At 40.9% G+C, this 25,796-nt stretch overlaps 1 protein-coding gene across 15 annotated transcripts in view; it reads left to right on the plus strand.

Annotated features, from left to right (window-relative positions):
• Positions 1 to 25,796, plus strand: part of Tanc1 (tetratricopeptide repeat, ankyrin repeat and coiled-coil containing 1) — a 226,806-nt gene that overhangs the window by 102,648 nt on the left and 98,362 nt on the right. For 14 of the 15 annotated variants that reach the window (XM_058584924.1, XM_058584925.1, XM_058584927.1 and 11 more), the window contains one exon: positions 3,965 to 4,153. In XM_058584924.1, the coding sequence (XP_058440907.1) occupies positions 3,965 to 4,153 (189 nt within the window). Of the gene's footprint in view, positions 1 to 3,964; positions 4,154 to 25,796 lie in introns of those variants that run through there. The other variant, XM_046462317.1, reaches the window with a different exon arrangement.

Here is a 25,796-nt window from a genome sequence, read left to right on the forward strand (position 1 = left end):
TCAGGTCTACCCTTTCTGAAATAGGTTTTTGCTTTCATCTCCCTGACTTCATCGCCCTCGTTTTTTTTAAAGCCGTCTCTAATCCTGCACTCCATGTACTTTAATCTGCAATGTCGGACTTTGCTATTCTGCATAGCCCCCTTTCAGCATTCATCTCCCAGATTCAGATTTTCTTTCATTGTGAATTTAAAATCCCTTTTCACAGTCTGTAATAGTGGGGAAAAAATTTAAAATATTATCAAAAGCCATTTCTGCCAGTTTAAAATGCTTTACTGGATGGCTTTATTCCCTTTGGTAATTATCTTTGCAAACTATGATTTTGACATTTATACCTCTTCTGTAGTTATATGTGTAGTTATATGTGTCCATGCAATTAACTGATTTTTAAAAATAAAAGTCTGTGTGTGTGTGTGTGTGTATGAATGACATAGTATATAACTTGCAAAACCTAAAATATTGACTATCAGAACTTTTTCTGCAAAAGTGTGTTTACCTCATACTTACTAAACTGATTTAGAAGGTATCTCTCTTGGGGATCTCCATTTCCCCCAAAGGTCTTGACTATTTGGGGTAATGAATATGTTAGATTCTGAACTGGCTGGTTGAGGGGAGATTCTGGCTGTGGCCCCTGTTCCTCCCAGTTAACACCCAGGTCCCTATCTGTGGGACTGGACTAGAAGCTCCTGGAGAGAAAGCATATTGGAGTGGATGGGAAGGTCTGTGGAGTGTAAACATTTCATGGGAAGCTGCTGCCCGTGCAGCAGGGGCAGGCCTGGTAAATCCCTGGTCTACCTTGGCGAGGATGCATTGTCCTCCTGGATTGGGCACTTGTGCTGCATCAACTGGAAAGGGTGATTGAAGTGTGTTTCCCATCCCTTGATGGAGGTGGGGAATGGAATAGGTTTCTGTTAAAAGAAAACAGCATCTATTCAAGGCTGAAAGAAATGTACCAGCCATGCTGGTTGTTGCAGTGAAATGCCTTTAATTCCTCTTAAACCTCTTTAAGCATCTGCTGCGGAATGTTAAATCAACCGGAGAATTTCTGGTGTAATGTTGTCCAGAACTAGTATTGCATTGTTCCTGTGGGCGCCCCTAAGAGATTTCCACTTTCTGCTTCTGGCTTCCTGGGATCCTCTGAGCTTTCTTTGACCTTAACCCCCTGCCCTGGTGCAGTTACAGCTAAAGCTGCAGGCTCCGGGGCGCCGTCTGCAGCTTATGAGCTGCTGGATCACCCACTTCATGCTTTGTGCCTCCTGTTCATCCATAAAACTCCTCTCCCTGCTTTGTGCCTTTCTAATAAAAAGAATGCTGGAAGTTTGTTTCTGAAAACCCCAACAGAACAGCATGTTTGGGGCAGATATTATAGCGTGATAGTAAAGTCAAGTTGAAATAGAACCCTGCTCCCCCAACCCCATCTCTAAGTCCTGTTTTTATTGTAGCCTGTATAAAACCAAAATGCTGGGCCCAGCTGCTCTGAAGGCTGCAGCCCTCATGGCTACGGCATGCTTTTGAAACTCATCCCCACCAGATCTGCAGTTAATGAAAATATTTGCTTTGCTTGATATAAACAAACTTTGTGGGTAGAATTTGTAATTAGGAAACCTTGTAATTTAAATCTCCTACCCTTCAAATTTCTCTTGTACTATATTGGACAGTTAGGTATTTAAGTCAACAAACCTTTTCTGAGGGATGAGCTTACTTTTGAAATTTCTGGTGGTGGTTTATTTATCTCTTCTTTTGTGTTCCCATCCAAATTAAGTTGCTTGAAGTCTGTTTTTTTTTTTTTTTAAACATATAGGTCAGAAATCCTTGTTAGTGGGTGGCCTGGTGGTCTGTCAGGCCACCTCACAGTCACAACACCGTTCTGTGACAAGTGATCTAAAGAGAGTCACAGAGCATCTCTCTTCTAACACAAGTGTCACCTCTTCCAGTCCCTCAGGTCCTGTGTGGGTATCCCTGGGGGCCTTGCCTGAGCCCTTTCCAAGTTCTCTATATCCCTGTGTTTCTTGTGTCAGTGTCCATGAATCAGGTGACCCAACTCTGTTCTTACAGGCGTGGCACCTGCTGGCATTCATCACTAGAGTGTCGGTGGCAGTAGGGACTGATCATGAGAACTCTGTACTGGATCAGAGAAAACAAGACTCTACTCTTGTGAGTCTCTTCAGAGCATTTGGGCATTCAGTCCTGTGGGAGTTGGCATTAGGGTACCAGCCCCAGCCCCACCTTAGGACCAGTTTCATTGCCAAAGAGAAGGCAGTAATGAAGTTTCATGCACTGGCTAATGGCCTCAGGAGGTGCAGTCTGTAAGATTCCAGGATGGCTCCTGTGATCCTGGGGTTGATGACAGTGACACCTCACAGTGCCATCTAGGGAAGCAGTGTTTGAGGGCTGTTGTCCACATGGACCATAGGAGCCAAGAGCCTGTGCTAATTCCTGCCTGCTTTCCTGTCTTGGGGACAGAACTCTTAGGCATTTGCCATGAATGATGTCCTTGTTTTTGTAATTTTAGTGAAGATTTTCTGGTGATTTTGTTTTTTCCTTCAAGTGGCAATCAGTTGAGCAATTTGTGATAAATTTTTAGTTTATCGGGTTTCTCAGAACCCCTCGGAGCATGGCTGGCCCAGCTGAGACTACACTCACCTTTCTGACTTTGCTGACTTGTCCATTCCAGAGCTCCTGGCTTTTCTGTTTGCAGCTCTGCTGGTTTTGAGTAGCCTTTGTAAGAGGCATGAACACAAACCCTGGTCTGGGGTGGAGTGACTCTCCTTCCCCATGGCTCCTAATATGAAACAAAGGGCACAGTGATGATATTTGAAACTTGATAGGTTTGGTCACATCCCTTTTTTGAGCCTTATGCACAAAGATCTGGAAAAATTGAGTTCCCACATGGCTAGACAACTTTCATTTTTCTTTTTTTTTTTTCAAATCTTGATTTTTTTTTATTTCCCCCAGAGTCGGGAGGCATGACAAGGACCAGTTGGTTGGCATTTAGCAGAGTCTGCTTTTGCTTCTGGGAAACTTTATGTATCTTTTTGATTCTACTGCCTATACTTTAGAGCTTGAAGGTGCTTTTTAATCTGCAGGATGATGATTTGCCTTCTCTCTCTGCACTTCCTCAGGTGTTTCTTAGTACAGATTAAGTGAGAATGTGATAGAGGCATCAGCCGTAGGAGGGAAGCACAGTATCTGAGTACTTGAGGACTGGCTGTATTATTATTTTTTTTTTTTTGAGAGAATGGTTCCTGCCAATATACTCCCTTCTTCGTATATTTCCTACATTGTAATTGCATCCTGTATATTTTGGAGGATCTGCAATAACCTTGTTTGTTTCCAAGGCTGTTTAAGGGTTAAGGACCAAGGAAACCTGCCTAGTATGTGAGCCATAGTTCTAGTCCTGTGATGGGTAGGGGCTGGTTGAGGTTTGAGAGGATGGACCTCAGGTTTGGGGGCATGTGGAATAGATGGGATGGGTGAGCAGCAGGGTGGGGCTCGGAAGGATTGTGGAAACAGCCAAGACCTTCCTTGGAAGTTCCTTATTGGAAAGGAGCATCAGGAAGCCTGGGAGTTCTGGAGCAGCTCTTGCATTGGACTCAGTCCCAGTGATACTCACAGAAGGCGGTCACCTTGCCCTCTTCTTAGCTGACATCAGAGCTGGTTGTGGATCCTTCATTCTATATCTAATCCTGGACCCATTGTTAGGAAGCAACTAGACCAGTAGGGTAAGGAGAGAAAGGGATCAGAGGCAGAATTCATTGATGCTTGAGTGGTAAAACTTAAATTATCTCCCAGAGGGCAAGAAGTTTTAAGAGTGATGGGGAAAGTCATTTGAAAGAAAGTCAAGTTGTATGGGCATTATACGTTAAGGCATATGGGCATTATATTTTAAAAATGTAGTTTTTAGGAATTAAATTCACATCAACTTGTAATGAATGCTGTAACCTAAGATATTATTTCTCCACTCCAGGAGGTGACTTCAGTCAAGAGACTTCTCCAGTCCCACCCCCTGGTCATGGTGTTGACGCTCCTGTGAGCCTAGCAGAGGACACCTATCGGGTGAGCTTGGCCAAAGGTGTCTCAATGTCTCTGCCTTCATCACCCTTGCTGCCTCGACAGTCTCACTTGGTGCAATCAAGATCAAACAAAAAATCCCCAGGTAAACAAGCAATAGAGTGGCATCCAAACAAGCTGTCTTGATTGCATAAGTAATAAAACGGGATCAAAGTCAAGCACACTGAATGCCTGCAGGAAATCTTCTGGGAGATTTGTTTTTTTTTTTTCTTTGTTATAGTAACTTTTGGAAGAAGGGGAAAAAGCCTACCCCCTCCCCTTTTGTTTTAAAGTATGGTTTTAGTAGACTTGTCTCTTTAGTTCAACCTCCATGTAAAGTGTTCAGACTGGCCAGGCTGGATTTTAAGAGATTCAAGATCAGTATAGATGTTAAGCACAGGTTCTGTTGGTTTCTTGCGACTGAATCAAGGAACTCTGTGGACTATATGGTACATTTGAAGGTTACAGATCTAGGGAAGTGCCGTAGGACAAGCTACCAGGCCTTATATACTGATGTGTTTTACTTGATTACATCATCCCACATTGGAACAGGTATAAAATTTAATTGTTTGTGAAAACTCAGACTTGTAAAGGGGGCAGGGGCTTGGGACTCATGGATGACTATAAGGTATCTGGACTCCCCTCACCATTATCAACTTCTTACACTCAATGTTAACCCCAACCGCCCTAAAAAACCACAGGTATTTAACTTTGAGAGATTATGATTCAGATGTGAGGAAATTCTTTCACAGATGCTCATACCAGAACCCTAACAGTTCTTTGATATTTTCAGATTTGCTGAGTATTTGTTTACAAAAGGCAGGATAATTTGGGACCTTGCTGATGCTGCACAAGCACAAAAATTCTTCTTAGTTACACACAAACATATTCAGAATTCATCTAAAATGTGCCCTGGGTCTCTGAAATTAACTAGTTATCTGTTTTTTTCTGTTTTCCCAAATGTTTGTATTACTTAAGATGACATTTGCATTATTTCTGAATTATTTAGTGGGTATTTGATTAGGAGACCAACACTCAAGGGTTTGAATGTTAGAAATGGTGCTCTGAATTTGGTGAGTGTCCAAAAATATTTTATTGTTCTAGAATTTTCTTATTTTGGATAGCATTGTTTACAATCCAGTCATTAGCTGGAACTTGGAAACCTTTTTGGTATGAAGTGATTTCCTGTGCCAAGGAATTTGACCTGTTTATCAGTATTTGGGGAAATTCCTGAAATGTCCTTGCTTCCCTCTTTGCCCTCCCCGCTGCTATATCTCTATGTCAGATGTCTTCTCTTCCTTCAAATCTTATTTCCCACACTGCCTCTTTTGCTAGGTTACCCTGGTCTGAATCGCTCTTTCTTTGTAAAAATTATGTACGGTATCTTACCTTTGCTTTTTGATCAGCTAAGTTATTTGCCCATTTTCTCTGAGTTAGTGTTTGTATTGACACAAATTCTTTGTTCTATCAAACTTTATTCAGGCTTCTGAACCTTCTCCCAGGCTCATCTGTGCATTCTATTGTAAAATCCAGTTTTAGCAAAGAAACCTGCTAAGTCAGTTTAGCGAACTGACTTACCCCCCAATCTGATCAGTTTCCTCACCCTGCACCAGCCCACAGGTGATGCCTAACCACCCTGGCCAGTATTTAAGCAAGGATCCTGTTAGGTCAGTTGAATGAGAATCCCCCACTTACTCCTAATGTTTGTAACATTCTGTGCTCCAGCTACACCCTGCTCCTTGACTATAAATTCCCACTAAACCATTCTGTATTCAGAGTTGAGCTCAGTCTCTCTCCTCAACTGCAAGATGCCACTGCAGGTGGTCCCAAAACCCACACCTGAATGAAGTGTGCCTTTCTGTGCTTTCACAAGTATCATTTGATGATTTTTTTTTCTTTAACAATATGTGCTTTGTTTATGTAATCCTTGAGGATAGGCAGGATGTCTTATCTCAGTATACCTTATGTATGTAAAATAGAGATAATTCTGAACTCATCTGTATCCTTAAGGGACCTCATTTGAAGGTAATTCCAAGTACAGAGATTTGATATTTTGGATCATGTTCCCTCTGATTGTCTGTGCTACTGCAAATGAATTGATGTTGCTTGGGCCTAGGACTAAGGAATACCTAAGAGACTACAGGGAATACTGTACTTCAGATGTGATTTTATTATTTATAACAAATTCAGTGTCTGTTTTAGTGGGACTTTGGGTAACAAGGAATGGCATGCCTATCCAGAGGGGTTTTGGGCTGTGGCCAAGGTAATCCTGATGAGACGTGTTTCCTTATATGCCCAGACCAATCAATATTAGATATTTTCAGCTTTGAGAAAACATTCTCAAGTTTTTCCTCCACAGGAATGAAATTTATTTTTGCTAAATTCTTTGTTTGGCCTTATGAATAGAAGAGAATAGTAATTCTACAACATTCAACTTTTAATGGATTGCAGAAAATATTCTCCATATTAGATGTTTTTGATCCAAATGAAATAAACAGGTATGTCTCTAACAGAGCAGCTCTTGTGTGCTGCTCAAATTTGTGTAGCAAATTAGTGTCTCACAGTGGTGATTTGGCTTCATTATCTTTGTAATTTTAATTTGAAAAGTTAGGGTCAGAGATGCTTGCTTAAAAATGGCAGTGACTCAGAATACATTAAATGATAAACAGTATTTTTTCCACAGTGTCTAATGCACAGATTTCTGATTAAACCATGTGGTTGGGAAAATAGCTGGAGCTCTAATGTTCTACCTGCCTATTTAAAAAAAAATGTTTTTTAATTGAGATATGGCTGTGAATGTTCACTGGGTTAAAAATATCCATCTATTTTAGAAGCTTGCACTGTTGCTGCTAATGATACAGTAAGTACAGTGTATCTGCAGCTCCCAGAAGGTACTGAGCCACTCCCCATCTCCTGTCTCATCCCTCCATTCCAGTGGACTGTGCTCAGACTCAGCTCTGAAATTACCTTGATCACTTTTCTGATTTGTAAGATTAGACCCTTTTCTCATTTTAAATAGAGGCCTTTTGGGGTTGTTCTTTCTTTTTTTTAATTTAAATTTTAATTTTTTAAAACAAAACCAAACCTGTTTTACTTGTTTGGATAGAAACTCTTCACTAATTGATGCTAATCAAGAAACTGTTGGAGACGGGAGCAATTATTCTATTCTAGTGAGGGTCAAATGCTATAAAACCTCTCTGAAGAAGGCACTCGGAACCAAATAACCTGTATTAATAAAAATTTGTATTATCATAATTGGTGATTAGCCTCTGGGTGTTGTATTAATGTGGCCTTACATTTTATGTGATGGAGTTCTTACATTCCACCTTAAATTGAGTTTTTTTTTTTTTTAATTTTTTATTGTTGGTTGTTCAAAACATTACATAGTTCTTGATATATCATATTTCACACTTTGATTCAAGTGGGTTATGAACTCCCATTACCCCATATACAGATTGCAGAATCACATCAGTTACACATCCATTGATTTACATATTGCCATACTAGTGTCTGTTGTGTTCTGCTGCCTTTCCTATCCTCTACTATCCCCCCTCCCCTCCCCTCCCCTACCCTCTTCTCTCTCTACCCTCTCTACTGTCATTCATTTCTCCCCCTTGTATTATTTTTCCCTTTCCCCTCACTTCCTCTTGTATGTACTTTTGTATAACCCTGAGGGTCTCCTTCCATTTCCATGCAATTTCCCTTCTCTCTCCCTTTCCCTCCCACCTCTCATCCCTGTTTAATGTTAATCTTCTTCTCCTGCTCTTCGTCCCTACTCTGTTCTTAGTTACTCTCCTTATATCAAAGAAGACATTTGGCATTTGTTTTTTAGGGATTGGCTAGCTTCACTTAGCATAATCTGCTCTAATGCCATCCATTTCCCTGCAAATTCTAAATTTTTAAAAAACCTTTTTGCCACCTTCCTCTATTTATATTTTTTCCACTGTTAGTTAGAAAATTAATTTTTTGAGTATTGTTTCAAAATTTTTGTGTTTTTCTAAATGGGGAATCTATTTTCTGTAATGAAAACAAGGACCAGCATCCATTAAAATAGTTCTGTGGCTGTTGTAATACTTTTTGGATTGAGAACTAATCAATATTTGTAATGCATCCTTTTGTCTTCCAGAGAAAAGTAAAGCCCATTTCCTGTGGTGTATTTATTTGTAATATCATTAGTTATTTCACATTTGCATTCTTTTTCCCAGATCACATTGGCCTATTATGAAACAATCAAGAGAGTCAGGCATTAATGAGACGCAGCCTTTTGAAATACTGTGGGTACAACAGAAAATGGGGACAAATGAGGGATATGGATGGAGCCTCCATAATGTAGAAATCTGAAATGCTCCAAAATCTTGAACTTTTTAAAAAAATTTTTTTAGTTGTTGATAGACATTTATTTTATTTATTTATTTTTTTGTGATGTTGAGGATCGAACCAGGTGCCTCACACATGCTAGGCAAGCCCTCTACCACTGAGCTACATCCTCAGCCCCCAAATCGTGGATCTTTTTGAGCACATACATATCATCTCAGGTGAAAAATTCTGCCCCTAATGTCATGTGATAGGTCACAGTCAAAATGCAGGCATGCCAAGAATATTGTATAAAATTACCTTTAGGTTCTGCATATAAGATGTATATGTAACATAAATAAATTTTGTGTTTTAGTCTGGATCCCACCCCCATGATATCTCATTATGTATATGCAAATATTTCCAAATCCAAAACACTTTGGGTCCCAAGTATCTCTAATAAGAGATCCTAACTCTGTATTGCTCTTCTGCTTGTACTGGCTGGTGTGGGGAGACTAGAGAGTGTGCTGCCATTTCCACTTCTGCCCAGTTCAGTTCATTTCTGTCTCACAGTTGACACACCTCATGTAGCATGTTTGAAAGCCACTCTTGCTATATCTTTAAGGGAACACTGACAGGTTGTGAGATAGAAGTCATCCTGCCTGATTCTTGGACAGTGAGTTTACGTCTGACAAGGTGCTGCCTCCCCAAACCCTGCAAGAATATTTCTTGTAGAAAATTTGGAAATCTCATTATTGACGTACTGCCAGCATTTTGATATTATCTTTTCTAGTCTTTATTTTAAACTGCAGCCTAAACCTGAGACCACATAATATAAGGGTTTTATGTTCTGCTTTTTCCCCCTTCAGATTGCATCATGAGAAATTTCCAGTTTGTTTGAACAACTTGTTATGTGTTGTCTGTGGTTTCAATGTTCTATAATTGATTTTTAAATTGATTTCTAATTGTTGGATGTTTACTTTATTTTTCATATTTTAAAAATTGCAGCATGAACCAACATGTTAATATCTTCACTATTAAATTTCTGTTATGAATTTTTTATTTTAAATTGTGGTCCAATACCTGTAAGATTTATCATCTTAATCAGTGCTCAAGCATACAGTTTAATAGTAAGTACATTTACGTTCTTGTGCAACCTGTCCCCAGAACCCCTGATAGGAATACTTTTGTCTGATAATTTTTCTATGTACCTTTGATGCCTCTTTAAGGGTGGCAGATTCCCAGCAGTGGAATCATTGAATAAAATGGTTTGCATTTGTGGAGAATCTTGATACATATTGCCCAATTCTTTCCAGAAAGGCTGTATTGATTTCACATTCTCTCCAGCATTCTTTAAGATTTTTTTTTTTTTTTTTTTTTTGAAGATAACATCTTCTGGGAACTGTCTAAAATGTATGGTACTTTGGCTGGCTGGGCTGTGGATTACTGGGGATTTTAAGAGGCTGAGAGGTCATTCTGTATCCCCCCTCTTTTGAACTTCCTGTCTGTCTGCATTTCTCAGACAATTTCCATTTTCTTTCTTTCCAGGATACTGTGTCAGGGGCATTATCACAGTTGACTCAGATCAAGTTCATGATCAGAAAATACACTCAGCTTGCTTCCAATTGTATCTGTATTTGCAGTGTCTAATGTTGGGTGAGGCTCATAGAGATCATAGTGGATCTAAGCCACTAAAACACTTCCCGTCCTGGCATCTTTGCAGATGTAGTAGCAAAGACTTCATAGTCATTATGGATCTTGTCCGAAAATTGTGCGAGTTATCAGTAGAGCTTAGTTCTCCCTCTCTGTCCCTAGCATGTTCTTCTGTGGTCAGTCTGCACCTATATGTGGTGGACAGGTGAGCTCTAAATGACAAGAGTTTATGTCCTGGTTTCATGCACAAGGGAGACTGTAGGCTGAAGGTTGTGCACATGCATCTAGGAGGCTGCTTCGGGTGTGGAGAATGATGTAGGAAGTGCACAATTCTTCTTGCACAACCATCTAGTTCTTGTCCTTGTTTTCACTTCTGATTTGCTAAGAGCACAGTTGGGATCTGACCTTCAGCAAGAACAGCTCTTCCTGGCAGGTGACTAGGACATTCCTTGTTTTTTTCCTGGAAGCTTGCATGATAGTCTTTGGTGCCCAGCTGTGAAAAGTGACACAGCATTTTCTGCTAAAAATGGTTGACTACACATAGAAACTAAGTGTATGTGTGTGTGTCTCCCCACTTTGAACCTGAGCAACTTGAGTCCAGTATTCCCCTGCCAATGAGTCCTGGTTCACTTACATACAATTTGGCTGCACCCTGGAATCACCCAGGGAATTTTAAAGAATACCAATGCCTGGGTCCTTCCTTTAGAGGTTGTGATATGATGCATATGAGGTATAACTTGGGAATTAGGATTTCTTATTTTTAGAAAGTTGTCCATGGATTCTAATATGTAGCAAATTTAAAAACCACTGATAAAGAATGTTATTGCTCATATAATTTCTACTCAATGAGAATAGTAAGTATATATGTATATATTTTAATTTTAGAAACATTTGAGGAGGAAATACATTAAAAAACAGGCAAAATTTCTGAGTGAGGAAATACATTAAAAAATAGACAAAATTTCTGAGTGAGGTGGTTCATGTTTGTAGTCCAATCTTCTTAAGTAGATCATTTGAGCCCAGCAGTTCAAGACCAGCCTGGGCAATATATATATGAGACCCTGTCTCTTTAAAACTGCATGAAATGATACAATAAATCTTGCTTCCTCCTTTACCCTGCCAAAAGCAACCACTTTTAATATTTTCTTACATTCTTTCTATAGTACGTAAACAACAATTATTCATTTTCCCATTCTCCCTAGCATTGAACAAATAAGAGGCTCCCAGTTTTCCATTAAAGAACAATGAAAGAGCATTCTTCTATGTTATTATCTAAAGACATGTGATTCTTTTCATCACATAGACTATAAAAGTAGAATTGCTGGGTCAAAACTTAATTTGGCTAACATTTTCTGTTTTTCTTACTGAATTATCATAGCTTTGTTGATATTTGTTTTAAAGCCATTGGTCAAGTATGCTGCAAAAAAATTTTCCTGTTTCATTATTTCCCACCTAATTAGGTTACAGTGTTTTATGACTCACAGAAGTTTTTCATTTTCTGAAGTTAAATTTATATTTTTTTCCATTACAATTTATCCCATTGCATTTTTAAAAAACAGCTTTATTGAAATATGATTTATATTCCTCATAACTCATCTATTTAAAGTTTATAGTTCAGTGATTTTTAGCATTTTTATAGGGGTCTGCAATCATTGCCATAGTCTAATTTTAACCAATCCCCCCCCCCAAAAAAAAACCAAAAAAACCTCAACCCTATACTCATTAGAAGTAATTTCCACATTCCTCACTACCCTTCATTTCCCTACCCCTAAGTTCTAAGCTGCTACTTTCTGTCTCTACAGATTTGCCTGTCCTGGGCATTTCCTGTAAGTAGAAACATTCTGTGTGTTCTTTTGTGAGTAGTTTCTTTTACAGAGCATGTTTTCTAGGTTCATCCATGTTGTAGTATGAATTAGTACTTCATTCTGTTTTACTACCAGATAGTATTTTATTGTACGTATTTAAAATATTTTGTTTATCCCTTCTTCAGATGATGGACAATCAGATTATTTTTGGCTGTTACAAATAATGTTACTATGAACGTTTGAATATGTATTTTTATATGTACATGTTTCCATTTGTTCTTGGGTACATACCTCATAGTGGAAGCAATGGATCATATGGTAGTTCTGTGTTTAGTGTTTTACCTCTTAAGGTGTTGCCAAGTCATTTTCTAAAATAACTGCAACATTTTACATTTCCCCCAGCCACATATGCCTTTTTACTATAGCCATCCTGGTGCAGTTTTATTTAATTGTAAGGATTTTTTATATTCTGAATACAACTTCCTAATCAAATACATGATTTGCAAATATTTTCTTCCATTCTGTGGATTCTTTTTCTACTTTCTTGATAGTATTGTTTCAAGTACCAAAGTCTTTCCTTGTTATATAGTTCAATTTTGTATTATTTTGCTTGTGTCCTTATGACCTCATGTCTAAGACTATTGCCTCATCCAGTGTCACAAAGGTAAATGCCCATGTTTTCCTCCTTAGAGTTCTGTAGTTTTAGCTCTTATGTTTTATTATTTTTCAGGTGGATACCAGTTATACCAGAACCATTTATTGAAAAGACTCTTCTGTTTCATTGCACAATCTTTGATTGACATCATTGCTGAGCCCTAAACCAGCCTTGTTGCTACACTTCCACCTTATTCATTCTCTTCCTTATGCCCTGGGTCAGAATTTTCTGCTCAGAGCTGACCCAGGGTGTGGCTTCCACCTTGTTTCATCCATCCTTCCATCTCTCCTTTGCCCTGTGTGAGGAATGACCTCCTCTTGTTGCAACACCTGTAGCACCGTGTTTTTCTTTTCCCTCTGCACAGCCCTGTATTGCCTTTCTTTGCCTTGACATTCCATGTGCAGTCTTGTCTAGAACCCTGAAAATAGGCTCTGGTCATTCCTTCAGGATCCCACCACTTCCTTTATCCTGGTGATGGGGCATAGACACATGACTGTTAGCATGTATTCTGTACTCATCAGCTCCATGTGATCAGTTGAAAACACTCATGGATACGTAAGCAATTTAGATTTAATGGTGCCTAGGAACACACCTTTCTCCATACCTGGAGAGTCAGGCACTTTATAATTAAGGTCCAGCTTCCCTCTCAGAGCTTTGCTGTCATCAGGCAGTGAGCAAGGCTAAGTGTGTCTTAAACTGAGTTTGTTGGCAGCTTCTCATCCTTGCTCTCCTCTGCCCCTGCCACACTCGTTTTCTTGGACTTTTCTCGGTTTTGCTGCCTGTTTTCTGCCGCCTGAAGTTAATGATGACTGGAGGTTTTATCCAGTCAGACTTTACAGCAGTGTCAGCTGCACCCTGTGGTGGTGTCAGATGGCAGCTGGAACAAACCCAGGGCCATGCTCAGAAATGCATGTTTTCTCTCAGAGAAAAATAGGTGGGGGCAGGGTCATGGTGGGAACCTCTTTTTGATCATTTCTGATTCGCAGAGAAACACAGAAGGCACAGAATCCCATGGAGGCCATTATACCTTGTATCCAACATTAATGAACATCAGATTAACGTAGAAACAGGCAGAAAGAAAAAGAGTGATGTTGTAGCTCGGATCCCCAAATTCGTTGTGAAACTCTTTGTTGTGTGTATGAGAGACTCAATAGGAAGAGCTGGCTGTGTTCCAGGCAGAGGGGCAAGAATGTGCAAAGCTGTAGAAAGGGGACTTCTAGAAGGAGACTGGTAAGAAGTAGAGCACCTTACCAGAGTCTTCCTGATTCGGGCCTTGAGTGTGGAAACCAAGAGGCGCCTCACCTGGGTAAGGGGCTTATCTAGAGTGGCAAGCAGGGCCACTCGGGGCACACTTTCTCTGAACAAGGATTCTGTGATACATAATTTAGGACATACCCTTCCCAGGAAAGGTGATTTTTCTCACCCCTGCCTCCACCAGCAAAGTCCTAGTTGGTGGTCCCAGGTCTTGAGTTCCCACTTTTGAAGAGCCTGAGAGAATTAATTCTCCACCATAAACCAGGAATCTTGGAGACCCTGGTTTTCCCTGAGAGAGAAGGTCCTGACAGATGTAGTCTGTCTCTCTGCCCATCTTGGGCAGGCTGGAATTGTATGTACCTCCCAGCTTGGTGGACTGGCACAGATTATACTTCCTTATCTGGGAGAGGGGTATGGTGCTTCTAAGGGGGGAGTTATGTACTTGACATGTTTGTTACCCCAAAATTTCTGTGTTGAAATCTTAGGAGGTGTGGCTTCTAGGAGGTAATTAGATTTAGGTGAGTTTATGAGGACAGAGACCTCATAATAGGATTACTGCCATTTTATATGTAGAGAAAGAGACTAGAGCTGGTTCCGCCTTAGGATCTTCCCAATGTATCTTCTTCATAAGCCTATCTCCAGACACTGGATGGGCCAGGGCCTTGAACTTGACTTCTCAGCCTTCGAACTGTGAGAAATGAATTATGTAAGCCACCTGTTGTGTGGTATTTTTTCTCTAGCATCCTGGACTGACTACAACATAGGGCAAGCAAAGACTTAAATGAGATGGAGACTGTAGCATGTCGGGCAGTTTCCTTGTAACCATCTGCCTTGGAGCCCATCTTCAGCGTCCTTCATCTGACTTGATGGATTCCTCTAGTATTGGTCTCCTCAACCCTTTATCCTCCAGTGGGATTCCACCCTCAGATCTGTGTTTTCTGGCAAGCATGTGTCGTCATGATGTGCAGCTCCGCCCTCCTGCAAGGCTTTGTACCCTGTGAATAGGATATGGAAGCAGCATAGTGCAGCCCGTTCCACCTCTAACTCTGCCACCAACTTCTCGGCTATTCATCTTCTCTTGGTTGCACATGATTGGCTTGAAGCGATTAAAATGTTATGTATGTATAATCGCCTGCGGAGGAAGCCACCTCTCGGAACTGGAGATGTGAGTGGAAAGGTCCCAGGAAGCAGTGGTTCTTGGCAGAAAAGAGAAATGTAGGTAAAGCAAAAGGGTAGGATGCCTGGTGGCACCCAACCTTGGTGATTTGTGCAGCTCTTGTGTGCTTTCTATCAAAACGAGAGACTGTGACTCTTGAAGCTGATGGAGAATAGGTGCTCCATAGTGGTCCGGGTTCGCTCACCAAGCCATAAGAACAAAACTCCAGTAGAAGTTGAGCAGTTCTGTGGTGGTCAGAGCTGTGCATTGAGAGCAGAGACAGAGATATTCCTTATGCAGGTCATCAATAAAGCCCAGACTGTAGACCAAAGCCTTTGTGTCAGAAAGCCCTTGAATATCCTTTACGTCAGTCATAAAAGCCATGCACAGACAACACTGTCTCTGGATGGAGCAGCTGGTATTTTTCTGCCATTGAAACAGATTCTATTTTACTTGAATGAGCACCGGATGAGGTAGGTGGCTTGTACATAAGGCTACACGGTATCAGAAGTATGTACCTGTATGCCAAAATCCTGTCATGTGAGGGGCCTGTGTGGGTGAGACTGGCATGGGACTAGCAGATGAGATTGCCACAGCTGGCGGCCACTTTTCCTTCTTCTATAGAGAAGGTATAGTGGGCTGCAGGAGAGGTCGCTGTGCCCAGTCACAACCTCACCACGATGATGGAAGGAGGTGTTTGAGAAGGCAGGAAGCACTATGAACGTATCTGTCTTGGACAGTTTAATGTTTCATAGGAACTCTGGATATAGCACTGGGATACTGAGGATTTTTGATAGTTGCAAGAAAATATATTGTATGCTAGGAATCTTCTCTTGTGTCAATCAGAAAACTATTGTGCACCCCAAGCTCTATAGGAAAAATTCAATAGGGATTTTCTTTATTGGAAACATTTTACTACAATTTACAACATTTTTTTTCAGTTACAGTTTTTATTAGAGCCAGATGTGTGTGAGAGATTTGAATGAATATATATGCTCTCATGTATACATTAACATTTGAATGTATGCATGCAAGAAATTCTCAGAATAAGTGACTTATTATTAAAGGTGGCTGTGAAATTTAAGCAGACCTTATCAGTATTAAGTGACCTTGAACTACAGTGTGCCCCCCCCCCCCACCTTCTCTTAGTGTTTTAATGGAAAATTCTACCTGGACTATGTAGTGTTCAGAAAGACAGGCCTGAATTCAAATCCCAAGTTCCTGTCTTGGTAGCTCTGTCTTTGGAAGTTACTAAATTAACTGTTCTGATCTTTGCTGTCTCCACCTGGAAGTGAGAATTATGTCTTTGAGAGGATTACAGGGACTGTTTGTAAAGTGCCTGGCTCCTAGGATATGCTGGAGAAACACTGCTAGTGCCCCCATGTCACACCAAACTGTGTCTAACTCCTGATAAATTGCCCCTTCTGCCCTTTGTTGGCCTCATGTATTGTCCTCTTCTGATTTTAGTCTATTTCTATGACCTGAATGGAGAGTAGAGAAAGCACCACTGTTTAAATTAGGCACTTTAAACATCTTAATTGCTAATATTTAGATTTGGGTTTGTAAATGTTGATGAAACTCTGCAAAGCAAATTGTTGATATTTGGCTTTGGGTTTGTAAATTCTGGGCATAGCTTTGTGGATGAGCTGACCCATCCACAGCTTCTGTAGGAAGAGTCTCGCCAGATACTCTATTGATCTTCATCTCCTATAATGTGTGTTTTTCCCAGCCTTACACTTATTTATTCTTGTTCCTATTATACTTTTAATTCAAAGTGGTGAAGATCAACACTGAGAACACAAGTAGCCAAGTTTGGGAGCCATGTAAGAAGAAGTTCATGAGAAAACTAGCTCATACCAAAGATTTGGGGGTTTGGGGTAGGACAACCACCCAGAATTGTCTTGAGGCAGACTTGTCCTGGCTGTAAAAAGACACCTCATGATGGCCACCTGAGCCCTATAAGGTTCTCAGCCAGGGAGAAATGATACGGGCAGGCTCCATCAAGGAAAGTGTTCATTAAATAGTTTCTGAGAACTTCATATTTACTAGATTTTAGGTTTTTCTGTATGCTTTCTTTTAGTTTGTGATGTCTTGCTGAGCAATTGAAAAGTAACAGGTCCTTTTGAAGAAGGAACAAAAAAAAAATCTTTACCTGTAGCCTGAAATCTGTGAGTCCCCTTGATGTATGGATCTGTTGCCTGCAGATTTCCCTGTGATACAAGGGGGAGGAAATAAAGACCCGTTGAGACTCTCATGTTTCCCCTGAAATAAAAAAAAAATATACAGAAGATCTCTCAAAAAAAATCACCATCTTTACTTGCATGTCAACACCCTTTGGTTGTTTTTGAGATTGACTTCCCTGTTTCTTCTTTTCTGTGGGAGATTAAGTCTTAGTGTCTGTGTCTTTTTTATGCTCTGAAGAGATCTCTCTCCCTAGCTCCCCAGACTTCTTGGCAGCCAAGTTGGCTGGAGGCTGTCCCAAGATCCCTTTCATCCTGAGAGGACACTGGAGGTGGAGGTGGTTTTTTTGAGGGGTGGTGATGTTTATTTTTCCAAACGGCCTCAGAGGCACTCTGCGTTACTCAAGTCTTTCTTTCGCTCAGTGATGTCATGAGGTTCCATAAACATTTGTTTTATGTGGGTTTACTGAGCATCAGCCATATTGGGTTCTGCGCCAGAGATGAGGTGAATAAAAAGGTAAATAAATACTTGACCCTAAGCTCTGGAAACCTCCCAGTTTAGAGAGAAACATGATGAAGGTGAAGACACTGAAGTGTCTAGGAAGTGTCATGACCTCCAGAAGAACGGAGTGAGAATCTCCTGATGGAGGCTGGGAAGGTTCCCATGTGTGTGATGCCAGGGATGGTTCTTAACGTAGTACCCCCTAGCAAACAGGAGCTTCCGGGGTCCAGTTAGGTAAGAGGCTTTCCTGTAGGGAAAGAACAGCCTTGCTGGGCACGAGGAAATGTGAGTTAGTGGGCCGGGATGGCTGGCCATCACGGGGTCTCGTGGGGTTGGGAGCATTAGTGGTGAAGATGGAAATGCATTTGGAGCCAGGAAGGGTTTTATTTATGCATTTGGCAGTGATGTCCTTTGGCTGTTTTGAAGCAGAGGCATGAAGTAGGTCTGGGTTTAAAGACATCTGCTATTTCCTACTGGCCATCTTGGAGTTGAGGAGACTGGCTGGGACTCTTGGAATGATTCAAATGAAGTACGGTGGCTTACCTGCCTGCAGTGGCAGAGGACAGTGAGTGAGGTGGGGAGTCAGAGTTTTAGTAAACTTCATCAATGCTTTAGGAAAAGGAAACTATAGGTTGTGATGATGTATTTGTACATCATTAGAGAAGGACAAAAAGGCAGAATGGATCAGGGCAGAGACTTTTTAATATAATTTTTTACAGGAAATATTTGTGTTGCAATTGGGACAGATGAACTGTCGACTGGGGGCACTGCTGCCAACTCTGCCCAACAGCCCAGAGCTCAGGAGATCTGCACCTTGGCAGAGCCTGAGCTCATCCTTTGCATGCCAGCTGGGAAGGTTGCTGAGGGTTCCAGCTTGGTTTTCTGGGTGAAGCCAGACTCAGAAAAAAAAAATTGTGCCTCATGGCTTTATATTCCCTCACTCCCAATTTAATTCTTATGGCATTTTTAAGGTAGGCAGTATTCCTGTGTTTTTGGTAAGAACTCTTAAGGTTCTGAAAGGTAAGAATATCAACCCCAGTTAGTCCCAAGATTCCAACTGATGTTCTTTCTGTTGTACCGCAAGTATAGGGACTGGTGTGATTAACCATCGTGGGGACCACTTTGACCTCCCATGTATGAAGCTCTGGGTGTTCCAAGCATTGATTATGAAGAGCACCAAAGGGTTGGTAGTACACAGCCCCAGCTCTGAAGGCTGGCCTGGCTTGAAGAGGAAGCATTTCAATAGACTCTGAGGCTGATGCTGTGAAGGTCAAGTACAATAAGGAATGAAAAGTGCCTGTTAGCTTTTGGAAATATGGTAATGACCTTTGATCAGAGCACACTTTCTCTGTCAAGGGCCAGATAACTAAATATGTTAGGTTTTTAGGGCCCTGTGGTCTCTGTTGTGACTATTTAACTCTGTCATTGTGGCACAGAGCAGCCATAGACAATACGTAAATGAATACCATGGCTGTGTTCCAGTATGTTTTATTTATAAAAACACACAGCATTCATAGTTTACCAAAACAACCTTTGCCTTAGAGGAATAGAAACTTAGCATTTATTCAATAGTTACCATGTTCTAGACACATTATAAATATTTTTAATCCCACGGTTTAGGTATCAACCCCTCTGCAGTTGACAGAGAGCCTAGGAGATTAGATAACTTTCCTAGAAGTTACACAGCTAGTAAATGTCTGGTTGGGATTTGAATTGCTCTTATTCCAAAGCCTGAGTCATCTCCACCCAGAACAATGATGGATGATACTGAAGCCATCAAGCTTTGCACGGTCCTTCAGGTGACCTTCAGTGGAACAGTGCTTTTCTGCTTCACCTGCCTCTTGTAGGGTGACTATCAAGGAGCTAAATACCTCAGTATGGAAGGTGAAGGGATTCTTCTGTATATGAAGGCACCTCTTAGTTACCATTTAAGTCTTGGGTGAACTTTGAGTTTTAATTAGGTTTTTATTTTCAAGTAGTTTTACATTTATAGAGAAGTCATAAAGAATGGTACAGAGTTCTTATATTCCGTGCTCAGTTTCCCTTGGTATTAATATAGAACATTTGTATGATACACATTTGACTCAACTAATGAACCAATGTCAGTGGCTACTAAAATCTATGCTTCGTTCATTTTTCTTTAGTTTTTACCTAATGTCTTCTTTAGGTTCAGGATCCCATCTATACCACCATGTTACATTTAATTGTCTCTGTAAACTCATCTTGGCTGTGACAATTTCTCAAACTTTCCTCATTTCGATGACCTTGACAGCTTTGAGGGATACTGGTCTGCTATTTTATAGGATAACCCTCTATTGGAATGGTTAGGCTGGAGTTAGGGACATAGAGGTGAAGTGCCCCTCTCATTACAACATGCTAACGGTATGTACTAGCAATGGGACTTGCCACTGTTGGGGTTAACCTTGATCCCCTGGCCACCGTAATGGTGGCCAGGTTTCTCCATGGTAGTTAACTTTTTTTTTTCCTTCCCTCCCTCTCTCCATCTACTAAGGAGAGTATTATACTCTCCAGAAGGAAGTCACTATGCACAGACACATGGGGTTGGGGAGTTGTGCTCTATGTCCTCAAGAGTGGAATATCTATATAAATTGGGATTTTTTTCCTGCACCTGAGATTTGTCTGTTTCCCATTTTTATATTGGTCTATATTGAAGCACTGATGAACTTTCAGGCTTGCACTTCGATACTCAGGACTAGGGCCTTTGAGCCCCACTTTGGTGCCTTGTTGACTTTTAAGTGTGGCTGAGGTCAGCTTTTTCAGGGGTTGAGTATTCAGTCTGTTCTATTGTCAGGCTTAAAATGGGGGCAGGGAGTTGCTGCCTCTGAGGTTTCATTCCTCAGGACAGATTGTTAGCCATATGTGTGTTACCTAAAACCTCAAAGAGAAAGCATTTCTGAACTCATGTTGCTAAGGAATGCAAACATTGTTACCTTGATGGTGAAGAACGAGGCGTGCTTCTGGATTTTGCCTGAAATTAGCATCGAAGCAGCGCCACCTTGTGGCGAACGAGCAAACATTGCATTTTAGGAGCAATTTGGCCTGACCTGTTAACATTCTGGTAACCAAAGTACTTTGTAAAAGAAAAATATTTCAAAGTCTGAAAAGAAAGGCTGCACCTCTGACTTTCTTAAACATGACATGTTTACACAAAAAATAAGCACTTCAAAATAAAACATTTTCGTTTCTTTTTAGTCGGGGGGAATATTATCTTTTGGGGGGCACAAGTGTTGGGGATGGAACCCAGAGTCTTGTGCAGATTAGGCAAGCACAGCTTGTTAACTGCTAATACATATCTGTGGATAAGCTATTTTTCTCACAGATTATTCAAATTATTTTATAATTGAGGTATATAAGCAGAACAGGTTGAAACTCTGAGTTTAGGGAGCTATTCTTCTTTGGTAGATTAAGTAGATTGGGGAGTTATTTTAATAGCTCATTTTTCTTTGTCCCTGACTGTTTTCACTCTCATGCCTAAGATACTTAAGTCCATGTGGAAAGGAGCCAGGTGTGTGCCAAGGTGCCATGAAGTATGGGAGCATGGGGAGGGCTGGGATGAGTGGCTGTCTATGTCCTAGAATGCTGATGTCCACTGGGGGTATCTTCAGCACCGGCAGAGATGGGGGCGTTGGTGGGATGATTTAATATGGCTGTGGTTGACTGTTGGCACGTGCTAAGCCAGATCAGCTACAGTTGGTCTAAAAAGGAAAAAAAAAGCAAAAAACAGCCCAAGTCAGTGTGCAATTAGGAATTCTCAATGTAATCGCAATCAGCTCTTAGAGTGAGGTAAGATAAAATTGTAGTTGGTTTGACCAGTAAAACAGTCTGGCATGTTTAATGTGAAGATCCTTCCCTCTGCTGTGTCCTGTACCCAGAACAGTGGCAGGAAGTCAAACAACACTGTGGAGAAGTCACAGGGCATGGGTCTCTGCAGGGGAGAATGGTAGGTATGTTGTAAGGAGGTGGGCTGTGGCCCTGGCACTTTGTCTGGCTCCTCTCAGTGATATCATGGGTTACCTATGCCATCTGTGAGTGCAGTGTGTCCCGTTCAGACTCTAAAGAGATAATGGCTAAGCTTCCAAGTATCACTTTGCTGCTGCTCTTAATGTTTGCAAGAGGTATTTCAGATAATGGAAAGCACGTGCTTTCAAGTGCAAGCTCATCACAGCAAGGTCAGAGAGGGACATGCATCCTGAGCTCACAAGCCCAGCCTACACTCTGCCCTTGCTTTCTCTCTCTATGGCCTGTTGTGAGACTCCTGGGGATTGCTAGGGGCTATTCATGGGTGGCCCAATGTACCTCTGACCATACAAGTACAATAAAATCTTGACTTCAGAGATGGTGTCTTAGGCCAGGGTCCTGTCTCTGTGCCGGTGCTGGGGATACCCAGGAATGAGTCTACTGGAGGATGATGGTAAGTGCCTAGATGCTGGCAGTATACACACTGTGGAGGCAAAAGGACTACACTAGTATGTAGAAGGTTCCAGAATCAGTTGAACCAGAACTACATGCTGGCTGACCTTGGACCTGGTTAGGAGCTGCAGGATTGGTCAGGACTAGTGGTGGACTTGGAGCTAAGGGAATGTGTTTTCTTTTTTCATCATCAGTCTTTACTTCTGTCTTTTTTTTAGATGATATAATCTTGAGCTCCTTCCATTGAACACTTTGAAGGGAAGAGATTGACTTTACCCTGGGGAGAGACCATTTTAGCATGAGCCTTTTGATGTCTGAGACAGACATTCTGTGTACATATGATAATGAGTTTCAAATTACTTTTCAGCATATTAGAGTTAAATTTTAAAACATTTTGTTCCACATGGCTTTAAGTTCAATTTACAATTCTGTATTTATAAATTTATTTAAAGTCATTTAACATAAATTTCATTTAAAGCTAAAAATTACATTCTTAAAATTGGGACCAGAGGCTACTGTCAGCTATTCCAATATGCCACATTTTTAAAAAGTTAAAATTTCTCTACTAAATATACTCTCTGATTCTACTGGAGATGAAATGTTATTCCTAAATATAGCACAGTTGTGTCAATACTTTGGGTTTACTTTATTTTAGCTCCTGTTATGAACCTAGCTTGGGTTTTAGGATGACTAGTAAGACAGATGAACTCAGGCAAGGTGAGGTTAGTGCTAGTAATTCATGTTACAGTGTTACGATTAAGTTTGGCTGCAAGTAAAGAACAGCCAACTACATAGTAGTTTAGACAAGATGAACATTTATTGCTCCCTCTGGTCAACAGTCTGGAGGTAAGGGGAGGTAGCCTTGGTCACTTCAAGTTGTCAGGGACCCAAGCCCACATCTTGGAGCTCATCATCCATGTTTGTTTCTTGGGGCTGCTGTGGCAAGTTATCACAGCTTTGGTGGCTTAAAACAGTAGAACTCTGTTCTCCCCCAGTTCTGGAGACCAGAAGCCAAAATCAAGTGTCAGCAGGTTCCCTGGCATTTGAGGCTTTGGGTAGAATCTTTTCCTTGCCTTCGGATTGGTTGCAGTACCACTCCATTCTCTACTTTATCTTCACATTGTCACCTTTTTTCTGTGCAATGGTCTGATTTCTCTCCTTTGTCTAATAAAGATATGTGCAATGGCCTTTGGGGCCTACCTGCACAATCTAGGATGGTCCCCTCATCTCAAGGTTTTTAATTTCATCACAGCTACAGACTGTCTTTCCAAATCAAGTAGCTGCATGTTTCCGAGATGAGGTCATGGACGTATGTTTGGGACCCATTCCATCAGTCCGCCAGGTTTTTTTTTTTTTTTTAAACACAAGCTCACATTGGTAGAAGACATGGCTGCATGTCCCATTCCCTGCCAAAAGGAGTGAAAAAAAGAGGCAAAATGGGACTTCTTCCAGCTGGGTCAACTTTCTTTAAACAGTCTTCCTAAAATCCCAGCACTCACTTACCTTTCATTGGCTGTACCAGAAAACGTCTAAGGCAATGGAGTACTGGTGTATAATTTTCAAAAGGCAAAAACACAATTCATTAATCAATGAGGAAACCCGTAAGATGCTAAGAACGGCTTACCTGAGAATTTCGTATTGTAGAGATTCATGTTCTCTGACAGACAAAATTAATTTGCATTGGTGAATTTTCTGTGGTTTATAGAGTTGTAAAATAGTAATTGAAAGTTAATCAAGACTGCGTACACCTTCAGAAAGATAATTAAAGCTTTTATCAAACTGTGAAGAGATGATTGATGCTGGGGCTGGCTTTTCAAGGGGTCAGAGATATTTGCCTTGGACTTGACACTTAAGGCCTTACTACAACTAGGTGTCATTAGTATCCACCCCATAACTTATTCATTCACCAGTTGAAAGACATTTGGGTAGTTTCCAGTTTGGGATTACTGAATAAAGTTTCTATAAATATGTATATTCAAGGTTTTTTTTTAAGCTTAAGTTTTCATTTCTCTTGGGTCAGTACCTAGGAATGGAATTGACAGCACGATGCAGTGTCTAACTTTATATGAAAATGCCAACTATGTTTCAAAGCAGTTGTACCATTTTGTATTCCTACAAAGCAATATGAGCATTCCAGTTGCTCTTCATCTTCACCAGCCATTTTATTATGTTTTGTTTATATTTTAACCATAAAAAAACATGGAAAAATTTTTTAGCTAATCAAAGAGGCAGGATTCTTTTTGGATTTGGTTACTTCATGCAGTATGGAGCTCAGTTCCTGCTTGCATGTGCACTGGTAGCCCATTGTCCAAGCTGGGCCCCGTTAATGGTCTCAGTGCAACCTAGGTAGGTTGTAACTAATATCCATGGCTAATCTTTTGACCTAATCTGATTAACCCATATATCCTATCCAGAGCAGCAATTCTCAGATATTTATCTATAGAAGCAGTTGGATTCTGCATCTCTCTTGCCTGTTCCTGCCTTTGGTCTTGGCACCCTGAGCACAGGTAGAAGATTAGGTTTAGATGGATGTGACCAGATGAATACTGGTACACGTGAGACTGAGGATGGGACTGAAGAAAGTTTCAGGTACTTCCTTTTGATGTCCATTTTTCTTTGTGGTGTAGGTCATGAGGCTTCCTATATAGGGTGGGGGCTGGAGTGTATGTGTATGCAGTCATAAATTTGTCCAAGGAGGACGGACTAGTCTTGACCTGGCCACAGTGGTGGAGGAGTGGGGAGCACACCTGCATAAAAATGAGCTGATGAGGGACTCAGGATTGCTCTGCTCTTGCCCTCTTGACATGGAGGACCTTCCTGGGAATTGTTGGATGGACTGGAACACATCTTTCTCTCTTGCCTCTTCTTCTATTCCCAGATCTCCTGCCTGAATTGGAAGACTGCATTAGATTAGAACAGATTTCCATAATAGCCACTATACTAAATGAATATTTGAGAAAATATATGCAAATTAAAATTTTTTGGAAGTGATTAGTTTATAGCAAATAAGTATAATGTATATAAAAGTAGAAAGAAACATTTTCTTATTGAAATACATATTTGTGCCCTGAGTACATAGAACTGTGCTAAGGGCTATAAAGAAGCCCCAAAGGGAGCAAGGTTCTCTTCCTCAGGTCACACTCCCTGTGTAGGAAAGGGAAGAGTAAGATGCTGCTTCCCACCTCCCAGAATTCTCTCCTAATGGTGCTGCCTCTGCTGCATCCTCCAGTGCTGCTCAGGGCTGCTGCTTCCTCTCTTGCTGCTGCTGCTCTGCCCAGTTTCTTAGCATTGGGCCATTGGCAGCTGTTTCCATCTTGTCTCGGTACTTTACTTTATCACAGGCTTCCTCAGGGTGTGGGCAAGGTCCTAAATAGCTCCCAGTCAGGCTAAATCTTTGATTTTCAAACTTGAATAGACATCATCTGTGTTCTGGGGTGGGGCCAAGAATGTGCATATCTGACATGTTCCAGGTGATGCTGTAGCCACTGGTCCAAGGGCCACATGTGGAGCATGACCAGTCTGAACCCTCAGGCAAAGAAAGTTCTTAAGGATCCTCATCCCTCTCTTTGGAATCAGTTACTTCATGTGGTATACAGCTCATTTCCTACTTGTGTGAATAACAGAGGAGCCCTACCCCTTATGGGTGGTTTCCCTAGTAAGAAACCCTGAAATCACCATTCCAAGAAGGTTTCTGATCTTTGTTCCAGAAACATCTCAAAATCAAGGTTTGTGGGTTGTCCATTTTTTGGGTAACTGGTTAAAAAGAGATTGAAATAATCTGAAATGCTTGGGACCAGAAATATTTCAGATTTTGGAGCTT

The sequence above is a fragment of the Marmota monax genome, unplaced genomic scaffold, assembly GCF_021218885.2.
Source record: "Marmota monax isolate L192 unplaced genomic scaffold, Marmota_monax_Labrador192_F-V1.1 WCK01_AAM20220418_F8-fsc00129, whole genome shotgun sequence".
NCBI classification, from domain to species: Eukaryota; Metazoa; Chordata; class Mammalia; order Rodentia; family Sciuridae; genus Marmota; species Marmota monax.